Source organism: Protomyctophum bolini, assembly GCF_963924005.1.
Source record: "Protomyctophum bolini genome assembly, chromosome: 1".
Lineage (NCBI taxonomy): Eukaryota > Metazoa > Chordata > Actinopteri > Myctophiformes > Myctophidae > Protomyctophum > Protomyctophum bolini.
The window spans coordinates 7,927,273-7,950,142 of NC_137862.1; the positions used below are offsets into that span (position 1 = coordinate 7,927,273).

Sequence of the window (22,870 nt, forward strand, 5' to 3'; positions counted from 1 at the left end):
TAGCGCGTGGAAGGAACACGTTATTCCAACCAGTTCCTTTCCCCTTCATCAGGCGCCCCGGCTGGCCAGGGGGAGGCAGTTTAGTGACCAGGAATACTGCATGTTTTTTGTGAGGGTACCTACCCTAGGGGACACGGGGAGAACATGCAATCTCCACACAGAAAGGCCCTTAGTGGATATAAATTAATTGCATCAAACTGAAATGTTTCTGATCCAACTAACTTTTCAGACAGGGAGCGACTAACGCACCTCATGAATTCATTTTCAATGAGAGGCGCGCGTTTATTTTGGACACACAGAGAAGTTGAGGCGCGTTTTACGCATGTCTATTTTCACGGGCGTGGTCCCCTGGAATTGTGTGCGTGCGTGCTCGTTTGTGCACGCACCCAGGAGACTAGACCTTGATTGAGTGGCAAAGTGAGTTTAACGTTGTTTAATGCAATCAGATCTGACTTTTGTTTGGATGTATGTGGTTGTCAAGGCCAGAAAGTAGATTTTTTTTGCCACTCAGTAGGTGTTCCCGCATAACTTCTGGGTAAGATGATGTCACACGCATACCCTCTATACCAGGTGAAAAAGAACAAAGATGCCATTTAGTGGACAGACATAGAAACAGCAGGAAATGCACCACTGAAATGTCTATTAACCAAGATTGCCCCATAAAACAACAACCTTTATAAGTCTAAAGAAGCATAAACAGACACAAGGCTAAAGGCCGTTTCAGACAGGAAGCGATACGCTTTGGTAATTCATTTCCAATGAGAGGCAGGCAATTATTTGGGCCGCGCAGAGAAGTTGAGATGCGGAGAGGCAAGCTGGAAGCGGTCCCGTGAAATTCTAGCGCTTATTTCATGCACACGCCCGTGGGCGGCAAGAGCAGGATTGTGGTCATCTCTTTTTCCAAACTACGCGTCTTCTGCACATGAGGGCACAGTGCAACCCCCCCTGACCTTCTGCACATGAGGGCACAGTGCAACCCCCCCCCCCCCCCCCCCCCCCGTCAGAAACGGCCTTTATTATTTAGACAAACAGGTCTTTTATTTTGAAGGTTGTGTTACCATTGAGAACCTCCAGGAAGACTTCCCAGTTGGAGGAGATGTTGATGTCTTCTTCATACACATGGTTGTCCAAGAACACCGTACCTGGGTTCTTCCATGTTTTCTTCCTGAGGCGGAACCTGACACCACACACACACACACACACACACACACACACACACAGTGTTACAATAAGAATATAGCTATGAGGCCAGTCCACCAATCAGCTTCAATAATTAAAGGCTTTGTTGCGAACGCAGTGATTGCGAATGCAGTGAGCACTTACTATGAGACCTAGCAGATCATGTCTGTGTGTCTGTCTGTCCCGCTTTTGTGCCCATATATGGAGCTGAGTGATTACGTCACCATGACTCAGCCATAACCATATAAGGAGTCCCCAAAGCAGCTATACGTCCACCATGACTCAGCCATAACCATATAAGGAGTCCCCAAAGCAGCTATACGTCCAAAACCCAAATATGTACGAGCTGCGTTCGCTTCCCGCGTTTGCGCGTCTTACTGGTATATGTATGTTGATAGATGTGAATGGCAAATAGCTTAATTTGTTTATTTGGTTGCATTGCTTAACGCTGAACCATTTAAGCTCATTTAAGCAAAGATATAAGATCTACAAGCTCACAATTTGCTAGTTTTTTTTTTATTAATTTTTTTTTTTGCATCTATAATAACATTCCCAAAATAGGGAAGCCAGGTTTTAATGTAGTAAATGGCTGATGTGTGGAACATATAGAATGTCTCACCTGTCGATGCTTAGGTCCAGCTTGCACTGTTCTTTTAACTGAGGGAGCAGTTCCTCTTTAGACTGTCTGACAGTCATGCCCTTGGCAAACACAGTGTCCAAGAGGAACTTACAGGGCTGGCAAACAAGACAAGGCATGATGTCAGTCACACAAACGCTGCTGTTTTACAGAACTCTCATAAGAACAACAATATCCTCACAGGCCCAACTAAGATAAACCCCACTCGTTTTTAAAATAAGATCTCATACAGTGAAAACAAAATACAATTTAACTTTTTAAGGAATACACATACACTACACACTGTATCAAATTATGCAATCTCATTTATAATACCACTGAATATGCAATACGAAGCTGTGTGCAGGTGAAAGAAGTTGCCTATTTATTTATTTTGTGCCACCAGGCACCTCAGAAGTTGAATAAAACTGATGACAGAGGAACAAATTCTGAATACTAATGTTAAATGTTAACCGGCTAAGTAAATGGTTTGCATAGGCTAAGCCTATACAAACAATTTACTGTAAGCATTTAGCAGACGCTCTTAATCCAGAGCAATTTACAGTAAGTAATGTACAAACAATGTACAAGCAGCACTTGTTGCTCCTTCTCAAATACAATTCATTCAAGTTCTGTAGTATTGTTCTCACTATAAGCCAATCACCAAAGATGGTCATTTTGTTTAAAGGTTTATCAAACTCAATACTTCCAGGATTAACTTAAATATTGAAGGACATTTTCAAGTAAAGACTCAACTCTCACATAATATAACTCCCAACTATTCATACAGGGTTAGGGTTAGAATAGCTCTGGTCCATAGCTCTAATGCTCTGGTCCATAGCTCTAATGCGTTGTATTTAGAGCCATGTTACTCTCGACTTCTGCCGCTCGCATGAATGCAGACCAGCCTCTCGTCTTTAGCGTAAATAAAAATAACGTTTTTGCTACGCACCAATACTAAGGCAGGTTGCGTCATTAGAAAGCCTACTCTCCTTAGTGGGAGCACTCTGAGCCCCCCCCCCCCCCTCCCCCACCACACGTATAAACGGTACTTTTTGGCCAAAAGGGGATTTTGTTTCCACCGGGAAAAAAATACTTTTAGTTACTCCACTGCGTCTTCTACCGATATTGCCCAGAGAATTGCCTCAGAGAATATCTTTCCTCTGGTGAAAAAAATAATCCCTTTCTGGCTTTCTTGTTTTGGAGTGTAGCAAAAACGTTCTTTTTAATTACGCTAAAGACGAGAGGCTGGTCTGCATTCATGCGAGCGGAAGTCGAGAGTCATAGTTCTAAATGCAACGCATTAGAGCTATGGACCAGAGCATTAGAGCTATGGACCAGAGCATTAGAGCTATGGACCAGAGCATTAGAGCTATGGACCAGAGCATTAGCGCTATGGACCAGAGCATTAGAGCTATGGACCAGAGCATTAGAGCTATGGACCAGAGCATTAGAGCTATGGACCAGAGCATTAGAGCTATGGACCAGAGCATTAGAGCTATGGACCAGAGCTAGGGTTAGAATAACTATTAGTTACAAGAAGTGTTACTGAACATGGGCAAAAACGGGGGGGCAATAATAGTCTTACCTCTTGTTCGTTCACTAGTAGTTGGTACACCTTCACCCTGTATTCCCCCTTTTTCAGTGCTCTTCCTAGTCGAATAGTTATCTATGAAAAGTGAAGGGATTGGCCACATTATTATCAATAGACTGCATGTGAGACACTGAATCCAAAACAAATTATATACCCCACACACACACACACACACACACACACGCACAATAAAACAAAAGCCATCAGCAAATGTGTCATGCCAGACCTTGTTATCATCTGAGAAGGATGACAGTGTTTCGTTGAGCCGTACACTCTCAAACTCCTGGTTGTTGGCGTAGACCCGGAAGACCTTGAACTGGGTGGAGGGGACTCCTACGAAGGGCTCCAGGTTCTGTTTGAACGCGGCCAATGTTATCCTCTTGTCCACGTGGACCAGTAAACCTGTTGCAACAAAGAATTAAGTAATTTCCTTCCGTTTCAGTTGTGTTGGGTCAGTGCTAAATTACTATTTAATTATTACTTATTCATTATTGTCACCACCTTCTTAAGATAATGGCCTATTGTCAAGTGTTTATTTTATTTTAAATAAACTGATTTCAAATCTAAATTCCATCCATAGATAGATAGATACTTTATTTGTCCTTTCGGGAATTTGTTTTGTGCACAGCAGTCATCAGGATATACAATAAAACATGTGCAAACAAACAGATCACACAGTACATAGACAATAAAGAAACAGTGCCAACAGAAGGCCACCAGTCATAGTTCCAAGAGGCATCACATCACACTTTATGCACGGAACTGAGACGGGGCCTGCTTGTTCATAAGTCCTATACTTATGGGAACAAACGATCTTGAGGCCCTAGCCTGCAGGGAAGGTACCATGCATCTATCCATCATTCTTCAACCGCTTATTCGTAATCTGGTCACGGGGCTAACAGGACAGGAGGTAACAGTTCCAACAGAGCGCTCCGGCCTTCCCTTTCCAGAGCAAGATTAGCAACTTCCTCATGGGGGATCCCGAGAAAGAAGATTGCTTGCTAATAAGAGCTTTGCCTTCTGGCGCAAATCTCCTTTCGCCAACAAAAGCGCGGTACAGGGGCTGCAATACCGCTACGTCCATTATTTTAAGAAGGTGATGATGCTAAATATTCGGAAACAACCCGCAAAATTCACTATCCCCCTCCCAAAATTGTACACGTAGGTGTGATGGTCTATGAGCAGTCAGTGAGTAATGCTAGTCAAGCAGAGCTGGTTAGTCTTAATACTAATGAAGGCTCTGTTCCATTCTGGTCAAACAGGGTCAAGGTGCTGCTATTGTGAATGTTGGCTCACTGGAAACACTCCAACTATATCCTATATCCAATAGACTATATTCACACAGTGGCCATGTTGGCATTTTGCATTGAAAAAGCAGGGTGGCATATCATTAACTTAATGGCAAGATGGCCACCGTGCGAATATGGTCTATTGGTCTCAAGGTGTCCTTGAGTGGGTTCCAAATGGGCCCGTACAGGTGAGCGTAACAATGGAACCAAAGACTGCAGAGACGGACAATGAGATCATGGAGGCTGTTAACCCATTCTGACCTGAGATCAGATTCATACAAGGTTTCCACTAGGACACACACTGGTCTGATTAACCCATTCGGACCCGAGATCAAATTCTAAAAATGTCAGTCTTTCTTCGATTTTTCAAAAATAGCAGACCTACAAGCTCGCAGCTACTTGTATTGTAAGTGATTAGCATGTTGCTCGTGTTGCCGTTATATTCGAGCAAAGTTTACATAGAGTTTTGTCATTCTTAACGAAATGCTACCCAAACCGAACTACAATTTGCACGTTATTTCTCTCTCACTCCCTCTTTGAATTAGTAGACCTCCCATTATAGGATGCTAATGAACTGAAATGAATAACCGTTTACATCCATAAAGATTGCTAGCATTGTGTACATTGTGTGTAAATGGAACCGTACATTTAGGTGCATCCACAGCCGAGGTGTCCCGCGGAGCAGACTCTGCTCTGAAGTAGAGGTAGTGAGCGTCCGCCTTGCTCTTCCCGTTCTCGTCGTATTCGCTGTCCGTCCCGGAGTCTTCCTCCGCGGTGTCCCAGGTGTCCTTTTTGCCCTCGTGTGCCTTGGAGCGACGGCTGCTGGTGATGCTGTGCGAGTCCAGGCCGTTGGCCAATTGGATGGGCCCGCTGTCGGCGTTGCACAGCGTGTCACTGCTGTGGGAGGAGCTCAGGATGTCGCTGTCCACTGAGCTGGTGCTGCGGTCGTTGTCCTCACAGACAGACGGGTTCTCCGGGTCAGACGAGGCCCCGGCGCCGCCTGCACCCGCACCGTCTGCCCCGATCCGGTTCTCCAACTCCCGGTTATCTGCGGCTACACAGGCAGAGGAGGCGGAGTCGGGTTCCTGTGAAGGCGACTCAATATGTTCAAAGTCACTGGTATCTGAGCTCTTCTGGCTGTCACTGGTGCTGGAGCTCTGCTGCTGCTGGAGGAGAGACAGGTTCTTTAGTTTCTCCGTGCCCTCTGCTAGGACAGCTTCTACGGACGTCCCGTTAGCCTTTGAGCCCTCTATTGACACAGAGTCACCGGCAGGTTTTTGGCAGACAGTTCTGTTGGTACCGGGAGACTGTTCAGGCAGCAGAACCGAGAGTCGGATTGTGTTCCCGTGTCGATCGAGCAGTTTCCACAAGAGAGAGTCAGTGAAAGTGAGCTGTTGATCCGGTGAGTCTGAGCTCTCTACAAAAACCTGCAAAAGAAAAACAGTTAGAAATCGCTCCATCACAGATAGGACAATCCAACTAATTTGTTTTTCTAATCAATATATACAAACACATACGCAACAGCATCAAACAAAGGGCAATTATTATCCGTTTAGAAATATTAATATCCCTTTAATCAGACAAAACAATACCAATCTCACAACCTTGTTGCTCCTGAAGAAACCCTCAGCTTTCAGCGTCTTGTTGGGGACACAGAGGAGCCGGAGGTCGTTATAGCAGCGCTCCAGGACCACGCGCATGGTTTCTGCCGACAGCTCGGTAGCCTAGAGGGACAAACAGAACGTATGCAGCGTTAGTTACACACCCAAACCAACCTACAAGCTCATGAGTCGCAGAAATGGTAAATGGTGCATTTATATAGCGCCTTTAACCAAGGCGCTTTACAGAGATTGTGCGGTGGCTCAGGGGTGGGAACCGCAAGGTTGCCAGTTCGAACCCGGGCTCCCCCAGAGTTACTGTCGAAGTGTCCTTGAGCAAGACACTGAACCCCTAATTGCTCCCGATGTGCTAGTTGGTGCCTTGCATGGTTTCCGCTGCCATCGGTGTGTGAATGGGTGAATGTAATGCACTGTAATGCACAATCTATGTAAAGCGCCTTGGATAAAGGCGCTATATAAATGCACCATTTACCATTACATTCACACACACACACACACATTCATTCACCGATTGCGGCAGAAGCCATGCAAGGTACCAACCAGCACATCGGGAGCAATTTGGGGTTCAGTGTCTTTGCCCAAGGACACTTCGACATGTAGACAGGAGGAGCCGGGATTCGAACCGCCGACCCATGGATCATTGGACGACCTGCTCTACCTCCTGAGCCACAGCCGCTCATAACACATTGTGAGCTTGTAGATCTGCTACAAGCTCACAATGTCTGTGTCGCACAAAATATGTATAAGGCCCCGTTACAACTAGTATCCGTTTAGTCCATTTCATAGACTCCTAGTGGTGCTAGAAATCTTCAAATGAAACCAACTTGAGGTACAATTGTCTTTTAGAATGGAAATGTTTCAAAATGCAAGTATTTACAACAAGTTACAGTATTTCCAGTTTGTGTGAAAATAGGTAAGCAAGTGGAATCTTTCCTAAATGGCTGCCCATTGCATCCCGTTTAGAATATATCGTGTTATGTGTTTGTCTCCTGGAGTCTAACCCATTCTGGGCGGGAACCGCTTTTGGTGTTTCAATCAAGCATTCTGTTATACTTTAGCTATTGGAAAATAGCAGATCTACAAGTTCATAGCGCGCCACTCAGTGGCGCGCTATGAACTTGTAGGTCTGCTATTTTTGAAAAACCGTAAAAATGAGGCAAAGAACTTTGAATATATATTCTTTCAGAGCGAGAACGTTTTTTTTAATTTTGACGTCAGGCCTAAATGGGCCAATACTTGCATGATACTATTATATGGGAAAGACAAAATGATTAATGAGTCTACCTGTGCAATGAGCTGTTTGAATTCAGTGATGGTCTGGTTCAGGTAAGCCCTGACACTGACTGGAGTCACGATGCTCTCACTCTTCAGGTCCACTATGTGTACCTTAACCATCACCTCTGCAAAACAAACCCATTAAATGACTTAACACTAACCACTTTGAGAAGTTATAATCTGAGCAGTTACTACATCATTGATTAAATACATTGATTAAACATCTTTGATACTGGCAGAAGCCTTTAGATTACAAAAATATTACTCTTTTTAACGTGATCGAAAAGGTACAGGTCAGAAGCTGATAGTTTATTAATCCCTATTACATATTAACAAAGAAAATGTAAAGAACCTGTACAAACGACTTTACTTCATTAACTGAACATTTATAGAATTTTTATTTATTTTATAATCCTTTGATTATAACTGTTGCATTGCCACATCAAACGGTTTCATAATAACGGTGTAATGCTGACCGCCAGGTTTGTAGGGCTGGAACACCTGCTCCGGCCGGCGCGTCTCCAGCAGGAGGTCAAACATGTAGGAGGACTTGACCCCTCCCAGCAGCAGGCCCATGGGGGTGGCGTCCTCTCCCTCGTAGGAGCGCTCCAGGTACTCATGGAACTCGTCGTATTTCACCAGGCGACAGCAGTCCAACGAGACCACGCCCTCCAACTCCATCAGCTGAGTGAGAGAGAGAGAGAGAGAGCACAGATATTAACCCATTCTGACCTGAGATCAGATTCTAAAAATGTCTTCTATGTCAGTCGCTCTTCGATTTTTCAAAAAATAGCAGACCTACAAGCTCGTAGAGTGGCGCGCTATGAGCTTGTAGATCTGCTATTTTTCAATAGCTAAAGCATAACATAATGCTAACACCAAAATGGGTTCCCGTATAGATTGGGTTAAGGCACAAATCAAAACGCAGACAAAATGTATCTTTGAGTGATGAAGACGTGCTTACATTGGGTATTAATAATAATAAAAAAATAAACAACTCTGGCTTTGGCACCATATTGGTAGAACACACAAGATGTGGTTTACAAATAAAAAAGGGAGATCCCATTCCCTACCGAAAGTATCTGGGAAATGATTTACAATTATCTTTCAAGACTGTCATTATGAAACTTTCAGAGAGGGAATCCCAAAGTGTGTGTGTGTGTGCTGTGCACCCCGTGGGTGCTTGAGCTGCCTCTAAGGGGTTTGTGGGAAGAAACTTTTTATTGTTGGTTTAATAATAATAATAATAATTAAACGTTGGTAAAAGTTTAATTAACAGTTCAATAAATTAATGAATGTAATTTCAGTCAATTTAATGAATGTAATTTTGTTAAATTCTTGGCTCTCTGCCAAGCACAATAAAGTACATTGAATTGCCTTGCTGAAATGTGCGATACAAATAAACTTTCATTGCCTTGTGTAACTTTGTTGCAATTCATTTAAACTTTTATACAGTGTAGTTTCAGTTCAATTCAAATGTGCACATTTGTGTTCTCTTGACTACTTAGTTACGTCATGTGTTGTGATTATTTGTGCATACCTGATGCCTTCAATGTGGCTATAAATATATATATTTTTAGCCGTACCTAACCGCTCCATTACGTAGCAGTGTGTCTGTATGCATGTACAATATGTATGTCCGAGCACGGAAAGCTGCCACACCTAAAGTTGCCAGTAGTGTACAGCACAGAGTAAAGTGGCACAGAGTTGTTTGTACAGTACGTGTGTAATCTCTGCATCATTGTAAATGAGGGTCCCTCAATGAGCTCTCAGATCATTCTAAATAGAAAAGGTTGAATTAATTAATTCTATAATAACCCATTCTGAACGGGAACCCCTTTTGGTGTTAGCATTATGTTATGCTTTAGCTATTGAAAAATAGCAGATCTACAAGCTCATAGCGCGCCACCGAGTGGCACGCTACGAGCTTGTAGGTCTGCTATTTTTTGAAAAATCGAAAGACTGACATTTTTAGAATCTGATCTCAGGTCAGAATGGGTTAATGCAACAGTTACAATACATTTTCCCTTGTGTTTTCCAGGTTCCAGTCAGTACCTTGTAGGCCATCTGTGCTGCTTCTTGTAGTGTTTTGTCCTTGTGCACTTCCAGTTTGTTCTCCACCATCACCATCTTTACAGGATGCATGCAGAACAACTTGATCTGAATGGAAACAAACAAACAAACAGGTCAGACAAAGGCTATATTTAGACTGGCAGACAACATCTAACTTTTGGCCTCTAGATTGTAATGACATTGGTTATGTTATATCTGGTCTGAACGGCAACAACATGGAAACAGATTTTTGGCTAATCAGATTGTAAACACATTACTAGGAGGTGGTGGTGTGATGAGATGGTTCTCAGTCTGGACACTGAAGCCTGACTTACTGTATAGTTTGTCTTACAGTGTCGCTCACCAAAAGTAGCGGATCGGCCATTTTCGGCAAACAGCAAACACGGTCATACAAAAGTATACATTAAGCATTACTCGTGCCCATGTAGTTACCACAGCAACCAATGCACCAGATAGGTTGAGGATGTCTAAATACACAAAGCCGATTGAATCACTGGCAAGTAACAGTGTATACACTACACTGTTACTGTCAGTCCCTAAAAATGCTATTTGTGAAGCAAATCTGATTTGCCTGCAGTCTGTCTGGAAGCAATTGATCCTTGTACAAAAGGATCATGAACCAGAAGCCCACCTTGCAGGTGTTGCGTTCAATCTCCCGCTGTCTCTTCTCATGCTCCTCGGACTCCTTCTCCTTCTGGACTAGACCTTTGATGTGCTTTGGGAACTCTTCTAGATCCAAGTACTCTACAGAGAATGACAGACAGAGACAGACCAGTGTAGGTAAAACCCCAGATTAATACATAATGATCAATGCTTTGGGAAGTCCTCCAGATCCAAGTAATCTACAGAGAATGACAGACAGAGACAGACCAGTGTAGGTAAAACCCCAGATTAATACATAATGATCAATGCTCTGGGAAGTCCTCCAGATCCAAGTACTCTACAGAGAATGACAGACAGAGACAGACCAGTGTAGGTAAAACCCCAGATTAATACATAATGATCAATGCTCTGGGAAGTCCTCCAGATCCAAGTACTCTACAGAGAATGACAGACAGAGACAGACCAGTGTAGGTAAAACCCCAGATTAATACATAATGATCAATTTACAAACTATGGTAAAACTATAGGAAACAGCAACACAAGTCCAACAATAGCAGGTTGTAATAGTTCTATATTAGTGTGGCCATTGTTTTATTAACAATATATATATATATATTAACTCAATAATCTGCATGACAGGCTGTAGTAAAGCCAATAGCTATGGTAAGGTGGCACTCTTGAAAGTAGCAGTCAGAGTAGAGTGGTGAAAAGGGAGGGTCATTCATTGGGGTCATCAGGTCAGGTGGGCATCCTACTTATTTAACGTTTCATTGATTAGACCACAATAGTACTATAAACAAGAGTCACCATCAAAAAGCATTACAGTGATATTTCCTTCATTTTGACCATTGCATTGCGGATTTAACCCATTTTGGGGCGGGAACCCCTTTTGGTGTTTTAAGCATTATGTAATGCTTTAGCTATTGAAAAATAGCAGATCTACAAGCTCATAGCGCGGCACAGAGTGACGCGCAACGAGCTTGTAGTTCTGCTATTTTTGAAGAATCGTGTAAAGTGACATGAAAGCGTTTGAGAACGACTGTCATAGACACTTTTTCAAGAAAACAGTCAGGATTTAGAAGACGGAACAAATTCCTTACTTGAATTCCTTGACGGATCTTTCAACCTATATATCAGCATATACGCATTTGTAGAGCTGTTGAGAGAAAATAACATTTCAATAGATAAACGGACAGAAAGAAAACAACATATGATCCATACCATTAGATTTTTGTTTATGTCCTCAATATCTACGTTTGAACACACTGACATTTAACTCTGTTAACAGAGCAAACATTTTACAACACAGATTTGTGTGACTCGGAAGCCTCTTACAGAAGACTTGCTGCTGTAGAAATATGTAAATAAGTATAACATGACCCTGTTGAAGGCCATAACAAGCCAAAACACATTTAAACTATCCCAGAAACTATTTTCCTTCAAATTAACCTGCATACAAAACATTACAGTAGAGCACGACTAGAACTTCATGATGCATGTGACCAGAACTCATTTCTCCATAGGCCCATGGGCATGATAAAATAGCCGTTCTACAAGCTCACGGTGTGTTGAGCTCAGAGCTTATAGATCTGCTATTTTCACTATTTATAAATATTTTTATGACGCAATATTTCAACATTTTAGAAAATCTTGAAAGATGGTAGACGTTTTTGCCTATATGACATGCCCAAATTAGGGATGCCAGGTTGGAAGTGGTTACATGGGCGACTGTGGCTCAGGAGGTAGAGCAGGTCGTCCAATGATCCGATTGGTCGGTCGAATCCCGGCTCCTCCTCCTGTCTACATGCGAAGTGTCCTTGAGCAAGACACTGAACCCCACATTGCTCCCGATGTGTTGGTTGGTAGTTGGTACCTTGCATGGCTTCTGTCGCCATCAGTGTATGAATGTGTGTGTGAATGGGTGAATGTAACACAATCTATGTAAAGCGCCTTGGATAAAGGCGCTATATAAATGCACCATTTACCATTTGACATGCATTGCACGTATACACAGAGCAAGCACACAACACAACTGACCTGGCAAAGGCACTGGAGTAATAGCCCCTGCTCCCCGAGGACCCTCCATGAGTCTTCCTGATGTCCTCCTGCGTGATCTGCACCAAGATAAACCACAGGACAACTGTCATTTACTATGTCAAACCAAGTAGTCATGTGCTAAAAGGTAATTGTAGCTTTTAAAAAGGACATGGATAAAAGAATAACTCATTGTCTTGGTTTATTTAAAACTTATATTAACCCATTTTAGGCAGAAACCCCTTTTGGTGTTTTAAACATTATGTTATAATTTAGCTATTGAAAAATAGCAGATCTACAAGCTCATAGCACGCCACCGAGTGTCGCGCTACGAGCTTGTAGGTCTGCTATTTTCTTTAAATCGTGAAAATGTGGCACAAATCTTTTAATATATATTTCAGGGCGAACATTTTTGAGTGGTGCAACCACTCCTACAATCAGCAATGTCCATGTACCTACCTACCTGTGTGTGTACCTGTGCACATGAGCCTGAGTATGTTACTGATTTATACCAGTAGGGGGCGGCAGAAACAGAGGGAGGGGTAGTGCTGTGTAATGAGAGAGAGAGAGAGAGAGAGAGAGAGAGAGAGAGAGAGAGAGAGAGGGGGGGGGGGAGAGAGAGAGAGGGGGGGGGGGGGAATTGCACCACTCAGTTCACACGTGTGTGATTTTTAACTAAAATATTGGCTTCTGGGGGGGGTCCCTGGAACTACATATTTTGAGATGGGGGTCCGTGGCCCAATAGAGAATTCTGGGGGGTCCTTGACATGAAAAAGGTTGAGCCCCACTGACACAGAAACATGGGTTTTTCAGGAAAAAAATAGGATTTAGAAGACATTTTTTTATCGACTTCAGTCCAAAATGGGTTAATGCCTGGTACTTAGCATTATTTTGTGTAGCCTGGTGGTTTAGTGGGTGTGTAGGTGTACAGAAAGCTGAGGCTAACCTTGCTAACATGCTGATCGTTGAAGCTGTACCACTGGCCATCACTAAAGGATTTGATGCAGGCATAATAATGGCCACCTGCGGCGCTCCCAGAATGGACCATGACGGAGAACAGCTCAAAGGTCAACACGTTCTAAAGAGAAGAGAAGAGAAGAGAGGGAAACAGTGTGTTCAGCATTGGTGGAAAACGTACTCAAATGTTTTGTAAAAAGTATCAATATTGCAATGTTTAAACCTACTCCGTTACAAGTAGAAGTGCTGAATTCAAAATGTAAATGTACTTTGTAAAAGTACAAAAGTATCGGTATCAAAATGTAAATCAAATCAAATCAAAAGTAAAATTACTCATATTGCAGAATGTCCCATTACAAAATCTTTTGAAAATAGCCGATCTACAAGCTCACAATTGTGAAATGTATATAGGGCTTAAGTTGTTAAAGTATGTATTCTAATCAAAATGAAAATCTTGAAAGTAACTCCCGGTAGTAACTAAAGTTTTCAAATTATTGTAGTAGAGTAAAAGTTAAAAAAAAAAAATAGCTCCGAGATGTAGTGGAGTAGTGAAGTAAAGGTAATGGGAGTTGGAAATACTCACGTAAACTACCTCAAACTTGTACTTAAGTAAATGTACTCAGTTACATTACACCACTGGCGTTCAGACGATAATCAAAACAACTAGTGCACCGTTATGTCCAACCGTTATCTTTGAGCTCAACAACCAAGCCAAAATCCCGTTGAACACTTCAAAGCAACTGAATGCCATTAACAACAAAGACCACCATCTGCATTAAAATAGCATTCACGATGATGTTCCGTTTTCACTGTTCGATACGCTGTCTGACAACACCTGCCTCACCTTTGGCTTCAACACTCTCTCAGCGGTGCTGGTGCTGTCCAGACAGATTCCCTCGTCCACGCAGTCATCGGTGGCGAAATCATTACTCATCTGGTCACTGTGGCAACTGCCCTCGTTCTCTGCCCCGCTGTCGGTGCAGCTCTCCGTCTGAGGTGATTTCTACAAGGTGGACGAGGCCGTTCACCACAATGAGCGGTAGGTAGCGGTCAAAGTACAACGGGGTTAGGACAACCAACCGTAACCCATGAAAGAATAATTAAGGACTTTGTGGTGACTAATAGGAAAAACCTGAGGTGTGTTCGTGCACTATGTAGCACTATGCTGAAGGCCTTGGAACGTGGTCTAACTCGGAACACGGTTAACCCATTTTGGGGCGGGAACCCCTTTTGGTGTTAGCATCATGCTATGCTTTTAGCTATTGAAAAATAACAGATCTACAAGCTCATAGCTACGAGCTTGTGGGTCTACTATTTTTGAAAAATCGTTAAAATGTGTCGCAAACCATTGAATATATATTTCAGAATTAACACTAATTTATTGGCTTCTGGGGGGGGGGGGGGTCCCTGGAACTACATATTTTGAGATGGGGGGGTCCGTGTGGCCCAATAGAGATAATTCTGGGGGTCCTATTTGACATGAAAAAGGTTGAGCCCCACTGACACATAGAAACATGTTAGGATTTAGAAGCCTATTTCTTTAACCCATTCTGAACGGGAACCCATTTTGGTGTTAGCATCATGTTATGCTTTAGCTATTGAAAAATAGCAGATCTACAAGCTCATAGCGCGCCACCGAGTGGCGCGCTACGAGCTTGTAGGTCTGCCATTTTTGAAAAATCGAAGAACGACTGACATTTTTCTAGAATCTGATCTCAGGTCAGAATGGATTAATCAGACCAGTGCGTGTCCCAGTGGAAACCTCGTATGAATCTGATCTCAGGTCAGAATGGGTTAATGGACGTCGGGCCTAAATAGGTTAATCCCCACCAGGCTCTACGTACTCCTACTGTGGTGCCCGGGTGCGTCTCACCTCATCCTCCACATCAATGAAGGGGCCCATGTCCAGCTCCTCGGGGAAGGTCATGCGGTCGTTCAGCTTGATGCGGTGCATGGTGGTGTAGTCAAAGTCAAAGCGCTTCAGCTGCAGCGTCAGCAGGTAGGGGAAGTGCAGAAACCTCAGGCCCTGTGGTGCAAAATGTTAGTGCATCGGTCAGGGCAGAGGTAAGGTTATAATAATAATAATAATAATAATATATACGATTTATATAGCGCTTTTCTAGGTACCCAAAGTCGCTTTACAGAAAGAGTACAGACATATTTATTAGAAAACTATTTAAAAAGGTTTAAAAGGTTAAAAACTAGAAATCAAAATCAAAAGAGGGACAAACAAGAAGGGGTGTGTCAGTGTGTGTGTGTGTGTGGGGGGGGGGGTTATGTAGGGAAAGCCAGTTTGAAAAGGTGGGTTTTGAGTGTGCTTTTGAACATTTCGAGGTTAAAGGGACACTTCACCCTTTTTGCAAAAAAATATATGTTAATGACGTTTAGAAGCTTTAGAACACTTTCCTGGACTACATGTTGTCTCAGTAAGACAGCTCTCCCCCCTATCCACAAGGAGGAGCAGTGCACCAAAGAATTATGGGAATTGTAGTCCAGGAAGGTAGTGAGACCAGTGTCCATGACATCAGAGACAACAGGCTCACGGCTACAATCTAAAATATCTAAAACCACATATTACACACATAAAGACCCCCAGGAAAGTGATCTAAAGCTTCTAAACGTCATTAACATATATTTTTTTGCAAAAAGGGTGAAGTGTCCCTTTAATGGTTACGCACCATCTTTACTCAACATGGCTTCATGGCCTTTTCCTTTCCTTTCTCTCACCTTACGGGCGTCGCATTTCTTTTTGCAGCGCTCACAGAAGTACTGGTTGGCCCCGTCCAGAGTCTCTGGTTGAACGAACGCTTGCAAAGCTTCTTCCTGTTGTAGCAGAATAACACAATTTAAATTAAATACTATTACTGCCATTAGGATTACTGCTATTGCTATTGGAAATAATGACCAATTAGTTACATTTTTGATATAGGTAGAGATATTCATCATACAATGCAATACATGTAATCCCACAAAATGGTAAATGGTGCATTTATATAGCGCCTTTATCCAAGGCGCTTTACATAGATTGTGTATTACAGTGCATTACATTCACACATTCATACACCGATGGCACCCATGCAAGGCACCGACCAGCACATCGGGAGCAATTAGGGGTTCAGTGTCTTGCTCAAGGACACTTCGACAGTAACTCTGGGGGAGCCCAGAGGGTTCGAAATGGCAACCTTGCGGTTACCATCCAGGCACTTTACCCCTGAACCACCGCCGCCTTTTGTCAAAAATAAAGTCAATGTCAGCGTGAAACTAAAAGGATCAGTAAAAGAAAAGCTTAATGCATGTTTGTTTTTTCTGTGTGAAGCTGCCAGGAGTGGTCGGATGCAGAAGGAAACGCACCACGCTGCCAAAGGCCTGGCTGGCTCCGAAGGGTCTGATGACCAGAGGGATGTCCAGGTAGGTGTCAATCCTCCAGCTCTCATTGCCACACTCCAGACAGCGCACGTAGTCCTTCAGCTTACCCTGGTACAGATGATTGATCAGGTCAGCCTGCGGACAAAGCAAACCAGGAGTGAGTGTTTTACATATGGTACAAAGTAAACGTTACCTTTTAGTGTTTTACATGGTACCAACGTTACCTACCAGTGTTTTACATGGTACCAACGTTACCTACCAGTGTTTTACATGGTACAAATGTTACCTACCAGTGTTTTACATGGTACCAACGTTACCTACCAGTGTTTTACATATGGTACAAACGTTACCTACCAGTGTTTTACATGGTACCAACGTTACCTACCAGTGTTTCACATATGGTACCAACGTTACCTACCAGGCTTTAAGAGTGAGTGTTTTAGATTATGGTACCAAGGTTACCTACCAGGCTTTCCCCCTAGAATTACATATGGTACCAACGTTACCTACCAGTGTTTTACATGGTACCAACGTTACCTACCAGTGTTTTACATGGTACCAAGGTTACCTACCAGTGTTTTACATGGTACCAACGTTACCTACCAGTGTTTTACGTGGTACCAACGTTACCTACCAGTGTTTTACATGGTACCAACGTTACCTACCAGTGTTTTACATGGTACCAACGTTACCTACCAGTGTTTTACATATGTGACCCGATTTGACTAAGAGACTGCCATCTCGCAAATTACAGCTTTTCACCAGAGGAGAAAAACTTTATTTTTTTCCCCCAAAATGAGTGAATAGCACAGGCAGACTCTTCACATACTAGAGCATATCAGAAATAAGTGTCAGAGCTGAAATCGACATGTAAATATGAAATAAATGCCCAAACATGTAGCTAGGTGTAATGTTAGAGACCACAAAAGTGAACCTTTCAAGCCTGTTTTCTCAACTCGCTGTTTTCTGCAAGACATTACTCTATAAGCCACATCTCCAAAACTGGTGGGTCAAACTGAACAACCAATGTGTCCATTTGAAGCTATGATTCCCTGCTTGCATATGACATGAAAAAAACAAAAATTCTAATAAATCTAATGGCAGTCCCTCAGTCAAATTTAGTCACATATGGTACCAACGTTACCTACCAGGCTTTGCCCCTAGAATTGTTTTGGCCAAAGTTCCTGGAAGGTCCAGAAACTGCATGCATGCACGCAATGCAACGCATACGCACAAACAGTACTATGCAAAGTATCATACTTTTTTATAATCTTTTAACCCCTTAACTGTACATTTCAATCAAATAGGCATTTATTTTTCATAAGTAACGTTAGCCCAGACTTCACGTGCACAGAGTGCATAGACACAGGGAATTTAGTGTTTAGGGCAAACTCCTGAGATCAGAAATAGCAAAACCCTGAGGCTTATTGGCCCCATTCCTCTGTTCCCACAGTAGGCCTCTTGTTCAGACAGTGGGACAGCATTCAGACCAGGGGGGCAGTCAGACCAGGGGGGCAGTCAGACCAGGGGGGGCAGTCAGACCAGGGGGGCAGTCAGACCAGGGGGGCAGTCAGACCAGGGGGGCAGTCAGACCGATATTTTGTGAAGCCACTAAGGAAATCAGGACTTCCTGAAAGTTCATATAATGGCCTGTTGTGGCGCTGTTTGTGGGCCCAAACGGATCTAGAAAAAAGAAGGCGATTTACAATTCAAGGACTGACTGGCTTCATCTTACGTCCATATCAGACCCGGAGAACGCTTTGTCCATATTTATTTTACAGTCTATGATTCAGACCGGCTGCTGGGATTACTGTTGTAAGAAGAGCAGTGGACAACTTTCTCTTACCTGCTCCGTCTGCTTCCACTTCTGCTCCAGGGCATCAAACATGACCCTGCACAGCTCCTGGACATCGTGTTGCTGCCAGGCTGAAACCATTCATAAAACAATATAAATTAATGTGTGGTCACTGTACGATCTGTAAAAATGTCTTCCACATCCTGACAGTTTGCAGTCTTGGACATCGTGTTGCTGCCAGGCTGAAACCATACATCAAACAATATAAATTAATGTGTGGACGCAGCAGGGACATTAATGTGTGGACGCAGCAGGGACATTAATGTGTGGACGCAGCAGGGACATTAATGTGTGGACGCAGGGACATGAATGTGTGGACGCAGGGACATGAATGTGTGGACGCAGGAGGGACATTAATGTGTGGACGCAGCAGGGACATTAATGTGTGGACGCAGCAGGGACATTAATGTGTGGACGCAGCAGGGACATTAATGTGTGGACGCAGCAGGGACATTAATGTGTGGACGCAGCAGGGACATGAATGTGTGGACGCAGGGACATCAATGTGTGGACGCAGCAGGGACATTAATGTGTGGACGCAGCAGGGACATTAATGTGTGGACGCAGCAGGGACATTAATGTGTGGACGCAGCAGGGACATTAATGTGTGGACGCAGCAGGGACATTAATGTGTGGACGCAGCAGGGACATTAATGTGTGGACGCAGCAGGGACATTAATGTGTGGACGCAGCAGGGACATTAATGTGTGGACGCAGGGACATTAATGTGTGGACGCAGGAGGGACATTTGGTCACTGTACGATCTGATCTGGGTTATAGCCATAGAGTCCTCACCCTCGCTGCTGTCCCAGCCGAAGCTCCGGGTCACGTCGGTGGTCTCGATGGCCCGTTTCTTGCTGGTCTGCAGCAGAACAAACAGCCTCTGGAGCTGGTAGGGGATGCTGGTCACTGGGTCCTCCTCGGACTCCTCAAACTCCCAGCTGGAGGAAAAAGGCCAAGAGTTACAATGTCGTCTTGTGATGGAATGCAGGCTGCAAAAATAAAAGGCTCCATGGTCACTAAAAATCACTAAAAACGCCGGGACAACGCTCCACACGTCCCAAACTCTTCTCCCTTCTGGCTCCAAAACTGTGGAATGCACTTCCCATTGCAGTCAGAACTGCAGCATCACTCCCAATCTTCCGCCGTAGTCTGAAAACCCACCTTTTCAGACTCCATCATGGCCCATAGCACTTACCCTTCCCCCTTAGATAGCATTTCTGTAGACTTAGATAGCATTTGATACGGACTTATAGCATGTTATGTGGACAGCACTATAATTGCATTGTATGTAGTCATAGCACGTCATAGTACATATGTATAGCATAGTATAGTATATATGTATAGTTTCATTATATAGATATTCCACTGTTACGTTCTTAGCTTACGCATGTTTCATGATAAATGCTTTTTATGTGATGTATTCCCATGCTTTTTTGTTCTTGCTTAATGTAAATCGCTCTGGATTAAGAGCGTCTGCTAAATGCCTACATTGTAAATTGTACCACTTACTTGTATAGTGCATTCCTGAACTCCGGTGTCATGTACAGTGTTTGGAGAAGGCTGTTCAAATAGCAGGTCATGGCCTGATTAACCAAACCCACGTATCCTAAACAACAACAAGAGAAGGAGTCAGACTGCTTGTGGGGGAAATCAGGAGATGCTTTCATTTATATGGAAAAGGACAGGAACTGAACTACCTGTGTCAGATTTATGGAGGATGGAAGAGTAGGAGTAAGAGGGACTGCTATAGTCGCTACCACATCCCGCAGTGCTGTCTCTCGGCAGGGGTCCAATAAAACGCTCTTGGGAGCTGTCATCAAGTCTACTGCGCTCTGCTGTTCCCGACACATCCTAATGTATCACACACACACGTCATGCTTTTGCTGCTACGACGATGAATCTATCAATTCATTACATCCCATACATCTAGAATTACACGCAATTTAACCTCTTTCTGTTGCTACAGAAAATCAATCCCAGTACAGCATTCAACCTAAACAAATACAAATATACACATGAAGTCTAGGAAACTAAGAGCTTGTTATTCTTCTACCACTCACCGATGCAATCTGAGGCTGTTCTCCATCTTTGTCTGTGAGCTGAAGGAAGTTCCTCTTTCCGGCCTCAAACCCAGCTTCAGAGAGGGGCATTTCACTGCGGTGGTCCAGTGGTGCCTAGATTGTGAGAAGTAGTTCTGATTGACTGAATACCATTAAGACACAAAACGACCACAGGTCGTATAGAATATTAACACATTAATAATATGTCATCAACAAATAACTATATTTACATTCTATTTAGTCAGTTAACAAAACAAAACAAAAACCACAAAGAAAAGAAGGTTTTCCCAAAAAAAAAGAATTTAGAATGAAGACAGTGTAGGATTTTCCAAACCTACTGTCTACAAATCAGCTCACGGAAAAACAAAATCAGCTTACAAACAACCTCAGCTTCCCAATTAATTAATTTTGAATATCTTCTTCTTGTGGGAAGTAGCCAGAGAACGCATGCCCCTACGCAGTAGTAGCCAGAGAACGCATGCCCCTACGCAGTAGTAGCCAGAGAACGCATGCCCCTACGTCGCAGCATATGCAACAGAGCAGGACTAGACTGGCTGAGCGAGGAGAAGGCAGCATGCAGAAGACTGCAGTGAAAAGAGTGCCTAATCCACTGACCTACTCAGTGAGATAACTGCAGCCATGGCACCTGGGCTCTCTAGGCTGGGTCAGCAGCAGGATTAGCCAAGGCTCAGTACAGAAAAAGGAGTAGAATGCATGCATACATAATAAGCACATGCACAATAACAAACTCCTAGTCAAGAGTGTAGCTCTCGCTCTCACTTAAATGTTTTATTTGTCTAGAGATCACCGTTTCTCAATGTAGGGTCCAGGGACCAGCAGAACCCAAATGAACCCTTACAGATTCACTCTCAGAGTTAAATGAATACTGAGGATTTTACAGTGTCTAAATAAACAAATAAAGTAAAGCATATCAAACTGTGGGTCACTGAAATAAATAAAAAGTTGAGAATCACCGAGTATGTTATTGATTCTCAACACACTACTGTTAATATTTTATATAAATATATTTTTGGGGAATTTGTTAATGACGACATTTAAATACTAATAATGTGTGGTTGTTTCAATATACCGAGCACAGACTGGACTTCTCGCGGACGGCACACAATAGGGAAACACTGGTCTAGTTAACCGTTTCCGTCCATAGGACGTGTCCGCATCCTCAATGATACCGGGCGAGAGAGGAATATTATGAATTTCTTCCTTTTTTTTATATTTGTCAGTTTGCCTTTCGGCTACCGTATGCTACGCTCTGCAGACATATTAGCTTAGCGTTCACTTAGCTGTTAGCTAATAGTCATAGTCGTGCTCATAAGTTAACGTCACATACATAGACGGACACGGACATTGCCGTTTCTTGGAGTGGTTGCACCACTCAAAAAGGTGGACGTATGTAATTACTAACCATGTCAGCTGCATTGCCCCAAATGAGGTCGAAGGTGCCATTCACGTAGCCAGCTTTGTGGGCGACATCTTCAAGAAGTTTGGAGAGCGAGGTGGAAGCAGGCAGGTTGCAGGTCAGCCTCTCATTGACCGTCTTTGCGTTGGTGGTGTCCTGAACGATACACAGCACTCTGGGCTCTTCGGCCGCATTTTCTATCTGCAAATCACAGGGAAGGTCAAAAGGTAAACGTGAAAAATGTGCCCATGTACCGATTTTAAAAACCATGCCATCAGATCAACAACAACTTCAAATTCATGCTCACACAGACACACCCAGAGATCCCAGGTTGTTATTATTACTTATTATGATGCACATTGCATGGTGGTCTACTAGCCGGTTTTTAAAGACGTAGAGACGTAGTGGAATAACTTTTAGAGAATATTCGTGGTCATCATATGGTCATACCTAACAATAGCTGCCAAAACAATCGGAAAACCTCCATTTGTGTATATTTATATCAAATGTCCACAAATCCAATTTGAATCACTTCCTTTGAACGAAAACGTGCTGAGTGATGACATGTTGAGGGCTTGAGGCCCACATGAATAACATTTTCTTGATTTCATTCACCTGAATGATTACCGGTAGCATTGCTGCATGTTCCTCCAACGGTAAACACAGCTGATTTTGATTACCAGAACTCCGTTTATAATCTCATTCAAGATCACATCAGAGCATAATATTGTTAATAGTTACTCTTTATACAGGGTTTGACTGGATGCTTGTCACGATGATGGTGCCATTCTATATTGACATGATGTCAGCACTAGATGTCTCTGTCGTCTCCATACATGGAGCTCTAGGTCAGCCCGGGTCAAATCTGGAGATTGTTGCGAACGCAGTGAGCACTTACTATGAGACCTAGCAGATCATGTCTGTCTGTGT

The 22,870-nt window shown here is 43.2% G+C and overlaps 1 protein-coding gene across 2 annotated transcripts in view; it reads right to left on the reverse strand.

The window, feature by feature from the left end:
- usp47 (ubiquitin specific peptidase 47) overlaps nucleotides 1–22,870 on the reverse strand; it is a 31,708-nt gene that overhangs the window by 5,017 nt on the left and 3,821 nt on the right. For both annotated transcript variants that reach the window (XM_080765104.1, XM_080765103.1), the window contains 23 exons: nucleotides 21,947–22,141; nucleotides 20,524–20,637; nucleotides 20,161–20,314; nucleotides 19,973–20,069; nucleotides 19,256–19,401; nucleotides 18,452–18,531; nucleotides 16,591–16,740; nucleotides 15,967–16,062; nucleotides 15,113–15,265; nucleotides 14,084–14,242; nucleotides 13,229–13,360; nucleotides 12,286–12,362; nucleotides 11,349–11,404; nucleotides 10,277–10,389; nucleotides 9,628–9,732; nucleotides 8,049–8,256; nucleotides 7,582–7,697; nucleotides 6,283–6,402; nucleotides 5,325–6,105; nucleotides 3,616–3,791; nucleotides 3,384–3,464; nucleotides 1,799–1,914; nucleotides 1,059–1,177 (listed from right to left, as the gene is read on the reverse strand). In XM_080765104.1, the coding sequence (XP_080621230.1) occupies nucleotides 1,059–1,177; nucleotides 1,799–1,914; nucleotides 3,384–3,464; nucleotides 3,616–3,791; nucleotides 5,325–6,105; nucleotides 6,283–6,402; nucleotides 7,582–7,697; nucleotides 8,049–8,256; nucleotides 9,628–9,732; nucleotides 10,277–10,389; nucleotides 11,349–11,404; nucleotides 12,286–12,362; nucleotides 13,229–13,360; nucleotides 14,084–14,242; nucleotides 15,113–15,265; nucleotides 15,967–16,062; nucleotides 16,591–16,740; nucleotides 18,452–18,531; nucleotides 19,256–19,401; nucleotides 19,973–20,069; nucleotides 20,161–20,314; nucleotides 20,524–20,637; nucleotides 21,947–22,141 (3,544 nt within the window). The remainder of the gene's footprint in view (nucleotides 1–1,058; nucleotides 1,178–1,798; nucleotides 1,915–3,383; nucleotides 3,465–3,615; nucleotides 3,792–5,324; nucleotides 6,106–6,282; nucleotides 6,403–7,581; nucleotides 7,698–8,048; nucleotides 8,257–9,627; nucleotides 9,733–10,276; nucleotides 10,390–11,348; nucleotides 11,405–12,285; nucleotides 12,363–13,228; nucleotides 13,361–14,083; nucleotides 14,243–15,112; nucleotides 15,266–15,966; nucleotides 16,063–16,590; nucleotides 16,741–18,451; nucleotides 18,532–19,255; nucleotides 19,402–19,972; nucleotides 20,070–20,160; nucleotides 20,315–20,523; nucleotides 20,638–21,946; nucleotides 22,142–22,870) is intronic.